General features: G+C 38.7%; 1 protein-coding gene across 1 annotated transcript in view; it reads left to right on the plus strand.

Moving 5' to 3' along the window:
* The first annotated feature begins 753 nt into the window (after positions 1 to 753).
* MS4A14 (membrane-spanning 4-domains, subfamily A, member 14) overlaps positions 754 to 10,913 on the plus strand; it is a 37,722-nt gene continuing 27,562 nt past the window's right edge. Inside the window, exons 1-4 of the mRNA XM_006875034.1 lie at positions 754 to 891; positions 4,067 to 4,195; positions 6,469 to 6,522; positions 7,093 to 7,242. Coding sequence (XP_006875096.1) covers positions 754 to 891; positions 4,067 to 4,195; positions 6,469 to 6,522; positions 7,093 to 7,242 — 471 coding nt within the window. The remainder of the gene's footprint in view (positions 892 to 4,066; positions 4,196 to 6,468; positions 6,523 to 7,092; positions 7,243 to 10,913) is intronic.

Consider the following 10,913-nt stretch of genomic DNA (forward strand, 5'->3'; position numbering starts at 1 on the left):
ACAATGTTGGTACAAATATATAGCTTGTACCAAGTTGTTGAAATTTATATTTATAAAGTTTAAAACATGAAGGCCTTTAATGAGTTTTATTTGTCTTTCTGAAAGGTAAAATGTACTCAGTTAAAGTTACCAACTACATCTGATCTGTACCTTCTTAAAGATGTTTATACTACAAAGGAATGTGGTTAAGCAGTGAGACAATTCACCATTTAAAAGTGAGAAATTCTTTTTGAAGAAGACTAGAAATGTGATTTAAAAGAAACAACAGAGATTTTTAGAAGCAGAAAAGCAGAGTTTAATTCTTTCCCCTGCCCTTTAGTATGTGATCTTGAGCAATGTAACCTTTCTGGATCTCAACTTCTGCATCACAGAGCTGCTGAAAGATTAAGTGTGACTACATGTTAAAACAGACAAAATACTTTCTACAGGATTTTGTCATAAATTTTAGTTCCTTTTTATCTTATGAACTTCAAGTATTGAGGTTTATCTTTATGTATACCATCTGTAAACCATTTGATGAAAGGATAACTCTTCTGGACCACTGGTTTCCAAGAAAATAAGGGCTGAGTATGACCAAGAATTCTAACACTTTATGACTTAATGAACTATGATTCTGTGTTCCTATCACCAAGCAGAGTGATTGCTAAGGTTGCATTGCTAAGAACTCCATGTGACACTGATGTAGAAGCAGACCATGACTTTGGCTGTAATGTTCACCTACTCATTCTCTTAGTAGAGTTTTGCCATTGAATTATGGAGTCATCAACTCAGGTTAAAAAAAAAAGCCAGGATGTCACTGTACAACCAAGGGAAACTGTATTGACTGGCTTTCCTTACAGACCTCATAGCTCTCTGCTGGATTTCCTAAAGGGAGAGCCACAAGTCTTGGGGGTAAGTCTTCTCCAATTCTTAGTGTATTCTGAGGGTGCAGGGGTGTACACAAACAAGTTATTTCTCTATAAGTGTCTGCAGACATATCACTCATTGCATTTCAAGGGGGGTATTGATTCTGTTTGGGGTTTTTTTGTGGTTTTTTTTTTGCTTTTTTTCTTTCTTTCCCTCCATATTTCACATGCAAAGTATCCTTCTGGACTAATCAGGCTGACGTTAGTTTCTGTTGATTCCTACTAATGGCAACCCCATGCGTTACAGAGTAGAGCTACTCTACAGGATTTTCCTGACTATAACCTTAATGGAGTACTGGTGTGGCACTGTAGGATCAACATTGGACTGCTAACTACAAGGTTGGTGATTCAAACCTACAGCCACTCCTTGGAAACCCTATACAGGGTCTCTATGAGTCAGAACTGACTCGACAGCACTTAACAACAACAATCTTAATGGCAGCAGATTGTCAGGGCTTTTCCTCTGTGGTACCTCTAGATGGGTTCAAAGCTGAGTGTAAACCATTTGCAATGCGCAGAGATTTTGGTTAATCATAAGTGCTTCTGAGTCATTTACTTGTATGAGGAACTTAGATCTCAGTAATAAATAAATAGCCAATTATACCATTTCTCTAGATTTTGATAACATAAGAAATAAAAATTTCTATTAGAAATACATCTACTTTGCCTCATATTTAAGAAATGAGTCTGAGGGTTTATTTAACTCTTAGGAATGGGATATTTAACTCCAACTAATAATCCTCTATCTCAAAGGGAAATCTCAAGGCTGTTTCCTGAGGAGTTAGCATCAGTATTTGAATCGTAGATATAGAGAAGTAGGAAGCAGGTATGATAATTTTCAAGTACCTCAAGATATGTAGGCATCTCCCTTGGAACTTAGAAGCCATTTGAGGAAAAGTTAAACGTCTTCATTTTGCTATTTACAAACAATGAGTTTCTTTGAAAATGATTGTCAGAACTCCTTACTGAACCACGTTCTAGACACACACATAAAACTCATTTTGCCATAAATGTACCTGGGAAGAAGACTATGTTCATAGCCTTCATGCTTAATACAACAGTGGTGTGATGCCACAGAAATATGGTCTGCAGGCAAAGCTCAGAATGCTAGAGGAGAAGAACAACTGTCCCTGGGAGACCACCATGATGTTCAACTCCTGGTAGATTACTAGGTCCACTGGGTTACTCTCATCTCTAGTCAGGTTTTTGGATGAAGGGAAGATAAAATATATCTTCACCCTCATTTCCTCACTCTATGTCAGTGAGTTTCATAAGCATTCATAGAGTGGGCTGAGTCTCAACTCCAGAAGCATGTATTGAATGTATGTAATGGAAGCTGAGGCTAATTAGAGGGTGCTGGCGATGCAGAAGGGAAAAGACATATAAAGAGGTGAACAGTTTGTAGACCCTGTTTTCAAGAAGTTTGGAGTCTAAGAGTAAAGACTGACAAGTACTCAACTCTGAAGCAAGAGAAATTGGTAGTACCGAGGAGTAGTAAACAGTGAGGGGCAGGAGTGAAGGATTTGAACCTCAGTGAAGCAGGCATAATGGGGAAGGAGACATATTTGAAAGGAGATTTCTGACCATCCTGTGGTTGTGCGCTGTCAAGTCAATGCTAACTCAGCAACTCTAGGACAGAGTAGAACTGTCCCATATAGTTTCCTAGGCTGTAATCTTTGCAAAAGCAGATAGCCATGTCTTTTCTACTACAGAGCTGCTAGGTGGATTTGAACTTCTGATCTTTCAGTTATCAGCTAAGCACTTAACTATTAAACCACTGGAACTCCTTTCTGACTATCCTGGTTGTTGATATTTTTCAAGTGTTGTCAAGTTGATTCCAACTTGGTTCCAACTGAGGAGCAGCTAGTGGGTTTGAATCACTGTCCTTGCTTTTAGCAGTCCAGTGCTTATCCTACAATACCACATCAGGACCTAACTATGCTGCTGGTGGTGTCACTTCTGACTCAAAGCACCCTTGTATACGATTTCTGGGAGTCTTGACATGGCTCTGTGGGCTAATGTGCTGTACTGCAAAAAAACATTTAAACTACAAGGTCAGCAGTTCAGGCTCACCAGCTGCTCCTCAGAAACCCTATACAAGGTCACTATGGGTTGGAACCAACTGGACAGCACTTAACAAACAACAACAAGAGGGTTTTTGAGGCTGTGAATCTTTACAGGAGTAGAAATCCTCATCTTTTTCCTGTGGAGCAGCTGGTAGATACTAACTGCTGACCTTGCAGTTAGCAGGACAATTCCTAATTCACTACTCTATCAGAGCTCCCTCTGACTATCCTGTTGTTGTTGTTGTTGTTGAGTGCCATTGAGTCAGTACCGGCTTATAGAGACCCTGTACACAACAGAACAAAACACTGCCCGGTCCTGAGCCAACCTCACTACTGTTGCCACTCTTGAGCCCATTGATGCTGCCACTTGGCCAATCCATCTCACTGGGGTCTTCCTCTTTTTCTCTCACCCTCCACCTTACCAAACATGATATCCTTTCCAGCGACTGGTCCCTCCTGACAATATGTCCAAAGTATGAGAGACGAAGCTTGGCCATCCTGGCCTCCAAGGAGCACTCTGGTTGCATTTCTTCCAAACAGTTCTGTTTGTTCTTTTGGCAGCCAATGAGACTTTCAGTATTCTCCTCCAATACCATAACTCAAATGCATCAATTCTTCTACAATCTTCCTTATTCACTGTCCAACTTTCACATGCATATGAGGTTATTGAAAACACCATGGCTTGGATCTGGTACATCTTAGTTCTCAAGCTGACATCTTTGCTCTTCAACACTTTAAAAAGGTGTTGTGCAGCAGATTTGCCTAATGCAATACGTCATTTGATTTCTTGGCTGCTGTTTCTTTGTTGTTCTTAAGTGCTATCAAGTCAGTTCCAAACCAGAGAGACCCTGTATGGGGTTTCTGAGGAGCAGCTGGTGAGTTTAAACTGCCGCCGTTACAGTTCAAATGGCTTTGCAGTCTGACGCATTAATGCAAAGCGCCACACCAGGACTCCTAGAGGCTGGTAAATGGACGAAGAAGGTGGTGCCCCAGTGGAGGAAAGTGTGGTGAAAATCACTGAGGCAGGAACGTAGATGGGGCATTGAATGGGGTTGGGATACTTGTGAGCTCACGTGCCCATTCCTCTCCTTACAGGCTGTCCAGATTCTGCTTGCTCTGATCATTGCCGGCCTGGGAACTATAATCACATTTAACTTTGTCCGATTCTCCCAAAGATTTCCCCTCGTTTTCCTCACAGGGTATCCATTCTGGGGAGCACTCATCGTGAGTACTGCCATTTAAGAACTTTTGAGAAATTACTATAAAGACTGATTTGAATGTCTCAAATTCTTGATATAATGAATTCTGTGATATGGTTCCCTTGGAGACTGCAAGCCAATTCCCTCTATGACATTAAAAACAAAAACAAAAACCTCAATTTGCCATGTAAGCTTACCATTGTCATAATAATTCCTCCTAGGTGGACAGTGTTTAAAAGCTTCCAAAACTTTCTTACACGTATATGAAGTCGTTTGCTCCACCCCACCAATCTAGGAAAAAAGATGAACAAATATCTTAATTTCCCCTTTGCACATAAGGAAATCTAGTTTGAGAGAAGTTGAATAACTTAAATATACCTAGCTAACACCCATAGTATTTCAGAGTCTCATCGCTTAGCATGAATTTTAAGATTAGGTTGGCCCAGGATCGGACATTGTTTCGTTCGGCTGTACATGGGGTAGCTATGAGTCGGTTCCGACTCGATGGCACCTGACAACAACAACAACAATAGTTCAACCTTTTTTTTTTTTTTAAGCCCCAAGACCAAGTATGAGTTTCACTCATCTACTTAACAAGAAAGCCATAAATGTAATTCTTAGTATGGTGCTATTTCTAGCCAATCCCCACAACCCTGGCCCCTGATAATGTTCCATAATATCTTAATGGTATAGATGTACACACCCAAGAGGGCAAAAACATTGCTTTTTTTTTCTTTTTTTTCACGTTTTTGTATTCTCATAATCTAGTAGGTATGACTCAACCAATTAATAATAAATGGATGAGATAACGTATAAATGAGACCATTATCTCTATCAGAAACCCATGTCTTCTTTTGACATATCTGAAAAAAGGCATGACTTTTCTATAATTTTCATTTTTAAAACAACTGGTAGAGATTTCACTGTCAAAATATAAATAATATACTATTGAGTATGATTTTCAAACTGTGCATGACCTACTGCAGAAATTCAAATACCACACTTGTTCTATTTCACAACAGAATTTTCTCAGTTTGACTCCATGTGAACTATATGCATGAATTATATATAATGAAATTCTGGCATGTAATTTTCAAACTTCTACTCTTCACTGAAGAATTATTTGCTGAGAACATTCTATGTCTTGGATAGTTTCGAGGTGACAAGCACAGATAAAGTCCTGGTTGTAAGAAGTAGTGAATTGTTCTCACCTGGTTTGTCATCTAGTGGTGAGACTAGAAATTACATTAACCATCTGAGATCACAAGGGCAGCATTTACCCAAGGGTGAAGTTCAGAAGAGTTAGGAAAGAATGAGGAATGGAAATAAGAAACACGGGAAGGAAGTGGAAGATAAGTGATGTTACATTGAGAGGATTGCAGTCAGTGAGAGGAAGTAAAATGTGTCTGAATTGTTGAATGTAAAACTGGTGATCTGCTCTGTAAACCTTCACCCAATTCACAATAACAAGTTAAAAAAAAATAAAATAAAATAATTTTTAAACGACTTAAAAGTAATAATAACTGCAGATATGTTTTGACATTTGTGCTAAATGCTTTGAGAGAGAAGTTCCAGGTGCCATGTTTGACAATTGAATGGGGTACTCACCTGGTCTGGGGCATCAGGGAAATATTTTATGCATTGGTGTTCCTGGGTGAAGTAGAAGCATCTTAGGCAAAGGCAAATAATGAATACGGGGGTGGGGTGTTTAATATGGAAAAGAGCAAGAGAAAGAAAACCAGTCAATCCATGGTAAGGGTATAAAACGAAGTTCAAAAAATGTGACTAGAACTGTACCATGCCAACCCTTGTGGTCACTGTATTAAAGAATGTGAAACTGTAATACAAGGAAAAGAAAAATTGGTTGCCAATTTTTTAAGAGGTTAATAACATTTGAAGATTTGATACTTTGAAATATAATTCTGTTTTCTGAATTGAAAATGAATTCAGTGATGATAATTGCAGATAAGAAGAGGCTGCAGTAACAGTAGAGAGGAGAGAAATGGACGACTCTGAGAGGGACTCAGAACGGATAGAACAAGATGGTCCAATATGGGGAATGAAGTGGAGGGAGGCATCATCCTCATGAGATCTTCAGACTCTAAGACTCAGAGATGCCCAAGATCCAACACCCATTCCTACAGGAGGGTTCCCTTCCCCCGAAAGTTAAAATTAAGTAATTCTACTTAGTGTGATAGGCTTCTCATTTACTCCAAATGATACTAGTCACTTTATGTTGTTGTTGTAAGTTAACAAAATATATCTTCCATTAACTTTAATCTTTTGTCTTCTTGACAGTTTATTCTGGCAGGATACTTCACAGGAATCAAGGAGAAACCACAACAGCATCATGTAAATCACTTGTGAGATGTTTATTTAAATTAAAATATTCTGCTTGCTTTCTATCCTCTCTGTGTAGAAGCCTTTAGTAATAAAATGTCTCTCAGGGAAATTTTTATTCATCAAATTTGCAGTTCAACCCATTGTCATTTGTCAAGCTGAACATCTCCTTAGCCCCACTACATTACACAGTCCACACTTCCCATATTAACCCGCAGCGCCACACCAGGAGTCTGCTCACATCCTCACAACCATTGGTACATGTGAACCTTTGTTGTAGCCACTGAGGCAATTCATCTCATTCAGCTTACAGTTTATAAACAATTACACATCAGGATAGGATGAACATTGTATCAACTGTAGAGAATGCGTGTCCCTATCAACTCCCTTTTCAACAGTCTGGTGAAATTTTGGATTATCATCAGACTTTGATAAAATGTGATTTAAGCTACCCAGTTTTTCAAACATTGACCTAACAGAGCAATTTATCCTTGAGGGAGTGTTTGTAACCATGAAAGCAGTAAGGATTCCTTGAAAGGTGTTTGGTATTTATTTTTTGGTTTGTTTATAACTGTTTTCCAGAGACAAAGTGCCATGACCATGAATGTGCTCAGTTCCTTGGTCGCGATAGCTGGGATTACTCTCACGATTATCAGCTTTAAAGATCGCCACAAATTCTGCCAGATGCCATCGCTTGAAGGAATATGTGTTATAGGTAGAACACTTTTGACTGTAAGTGGTCTTGTTTTGTATCATGAATCTGTACCATCTTATCTGAACTGTGTTCCTGGTGCAATTGCTTTTAAATCTTTTAGGTCATGTCAGTATTTAACCTGGCACTAGAGAAGCATTTTGTGATATTATGATTAAGATGATTCAGCAATCATATTGCTGTCTGGTTTGAATCCTGGTTCTGCTGCTTATAAGAATGTGACCCTGGGTAAATATTTCATCCTTGCAGAGCCTCCATTTCCCTCTTCTGCAAAATGGAGATAAAAAGAATATCTACCTCCTTGGGTTGTTGTGAGGATTAAATTAGAACAGTAACTTACACAATATAAACAGCCAATAGGTTTTACCTATTACTAGTATTATTGAAGGAGCTCTGGTACTGTAATAGTTATGAATCGGGCTGTAAACCTTAAGGTCAGCAATTTGAAGCTACCAGATGTTCCATGGGAGAAAGATGAGGCTTTCTGCTCCCATAAAGATTTACAGCCTCAGAAACCCTGTACAGGGTCACTATAAGTCTGTTCCGACTCCACGGCACGTACACACTACCAGTATTATTGATGTGGATTGGATTATATATTACTTTTTAGCATGAGTGATGACCAGAATAATTTTTAGATTTTGCTCAGTGAACACTAAAAAATGAAAAATATAGTGGTGGTGGTGGTGGTGTGCCGTGGAGTCGGTTCCAACTCATAGAGACCCTATACAAGGTTTCCAAGGCTGTAAATCTTTACAGGAGCAGGAAACCTCATCTTTCTTCCATGACCTTGAGGTTAGCAGCTCAACTCATAACCACTACACTACCAGAGTGTAGCATGAGTATATAAAAAAATTAATAAAGTAGGATATTTTAATAATTTTAAGACATGTATCATTTTATATAAATCCAATAGTTTTATTGATTAAAGCAGATAATATCTATTCTTTGCCAGGAAATATAATTGTGGTTACTTACTTTTAAGCATGTCAATGATTCCAACAATCCTTTTCCTCTGGTTTCCCAAGCAAATCCTGAGGTTTCATTCCGTTTCTACCAACTGTATGTGGAATCTTGTAGAATCGCATAAGCACTTATTGAAGTTGACCTCAGGACTCTCTCCTGAATTCAGAGATAAAATTCAGAATTGTAGACTCATACAGGGTTACTAATAACCAGAAACCAATATTAGGGACAGAAGTCTACCTTCATTAAGCATGACACAAGGGCATGATATAACATTGCAATTATTTCTCTGGAAGAAATTAGTCTAATGTAAGCATTTTTTCCCCAGATACATGAAAAGTCTAGTTGACAATTTTGTGCCATGAATGAGCATAATTTTAGTTATCTGAACACAGAATCAGAGAATCTGCTCCTAGACTTTTCTTTCTCCATGATTCTCTGTCATAACCTAAAAGTCAGATAAAATAAGGCCAGAACAGTGGGCTTTAGATGTCTCTTAGGCTATCCTTTGCCCCTAAGAACCAATCTACTGCCTATACTACAAGCCGAGTGCATTGCGTTTTAAAATGACTTCTGTTAAACATGTTGTTGTTGTTTTTGTTAGGAGCCATCAAGTCAGTACCAACTCATATGGACGAAACATTGCCCAGTCCTGTGCCAACCTGACAATCATTGCTACACTTGAGCAGATTGCTGCTGCCACTGTACAAATCCATCCCTTGGAGGTCTTCATCTTTTTCACTGGCCTTCCAACTTGTCAACATGATCTCCTTCTCCAGGGACTGGTCCCTCCTAATAATGTGTACAATGTATGAGAGACAAAGTCTGGCCACCCAGACTTCAAAGTAGCATCCTGGCTTTACTTCTTCCAACACAGACTGGTTTTGTTTTTTTTTGTTTTTGTTTTTTTTTTTGCTGTTTTTTGGTTTTGTTTTTCAGAACATGATACTTTCAATATTTTCCAAAAAGACCGTAACTTAAATGCATCAATTATTCAACATTTTTCCTTATTCAATGTCCAACTTTCACATGAATATGAGATTGGGGCCAGGCACACCATATTCTTCAAACTAATATCTTTAATCTTGAACACTTTAAAAAGTCTTGTGCAACAGATTTGCCTAATGCAATACGTCCTTTGAATTCTTGGCTGCTGCTTCCACAAGTATTGATGGTGAATCTGAGAAAAATGAATTCTTCAGCAATTCTAAATTTTCCCCCATTTATATGGATGTTTGGATTTTTGTTTTCTTTACATTGAGGTACAACCCATAATGAAGGCTGTGGTCTGTGGTCTTCATCAGTATTTTAAGTAAAATACTATGGCTTGGGTTAAGCGCATCTTAGTCCTCAAGCTAACATCTTTGCTCTTCAACACTTTAAAAACATCTTGTGCAGCAGATTTGCCTAATGCAATATGTCATTTGATTTCTTGATTGCTGCTTCCATGAGTGTTGATAGTCGATCCAAGAAGAATGAAGTCCTTGACAACTTCAATCTTTTCTCCATTGATAAGAATGTTGTTTATTGGTCCAGTGGTGAGGCTTTTTGTTTTCTTTACCTTGAGATGCAGTCCATACAGAAGGCTATGATCTTTGATCTTCATCAGTAAATATTTTAAGTCCTCTTCACTTTGAACAAACAAGGTTTTATCAGCTGCGTATCGCAGGTTGTTAATGAGTCTTTCTCCAATCCTGATGTCACATTTTTCTTCATACAATCTGCCTTCTGGAATTATTTCCTCAACATACAGATTGAATATGTTTGGTGAAAGAACACAACCCTGGCACACACCTTTCCAAATTTTAAACCATTTGGTGTTCCCTTGTTCTGTTCAAACAACTGCCCCCTGGTCTGTGTTTAGGTTCCTCACGAGCACAGTTAAGTCTTCCAGAATACTCATTCTCCCCAATGTTATCTATAACTTGTCATGATCCACACGATCGAAATCCTTTGCATATGACTACACAAGTAAACATCTTCCTGGTATTCTCTGCTTTCAGTCAAGATCCATCTAATGTCAGCAATGGTATCCTTCCTTCCACATTCTCTTATAAATCTGGCTTGACCCTCTGAAACTTTTCTGTCAATATATAGTTGCAGCTGTTTCTGCATTATCTTTAGCAAGTTTTATTTGCATGCAATATTAATGATATTATCCTATGATTTTCACATTCTGCAAGCCTGTCTTCTGACGGCCAGCTCTCAGTCCCTCTCTTTCCATGAATCTAGAGTCCTCAGCTGCTCCCTCTCTCCATGTCCCCATCTCTGCCTCCTTCTCTGGATAGGGTCCCACATTCCACCTGTGCTCTTCTCCCTTGATGATCTTAGGGTCCTCTGTTTTGGGACTGTAAGATTAACTACTTCCCCGTTTTTGTTACAAAACTTCTACCTTTACAATTGGGACAGTCACTATTAGTCATGATAACAATTACTCACTATTGAATCTTAAGAATCTTATCCCCATCTCTTTTCACCAGACCCTTTCAGATAAGATGAAAACTATTCAATAGGGATTCTATCTTTCCCCACACACTCTTAAAGTAACCTCCCTCTTTAAACCTTGTAAGCAAGTCACTCCATGCCTTTATTGCCCCCTCATTTTAGGTAGCCAGTGTCTAAGTTGCATGTCCCTATTTACCCTGTGTACAGAAGGGATAGCACTGATACTTGATGTGAAGACTCCTTCCCTCTCAGTTGGTATTTTGAGCTGCTACATCCATGA

The sequence above is a fragment of the Chrysochloris asiatica genome, unplaced genomic scaffold, assembly GCF_000296735.1.
Source record: "Chrysochloris asiatica unplaced genomic scaffold, ChrAsi1.0 scaffold00310, whole genome shotgun sequence".
Taxonomy (NCBI): domain Eukaryota; kingdom Metazoa; phylum Chordata; class Mammalia; order Afrosoricida; family Chrysochloridae; genus Chrysochloris; species Chrysochloris asiatica.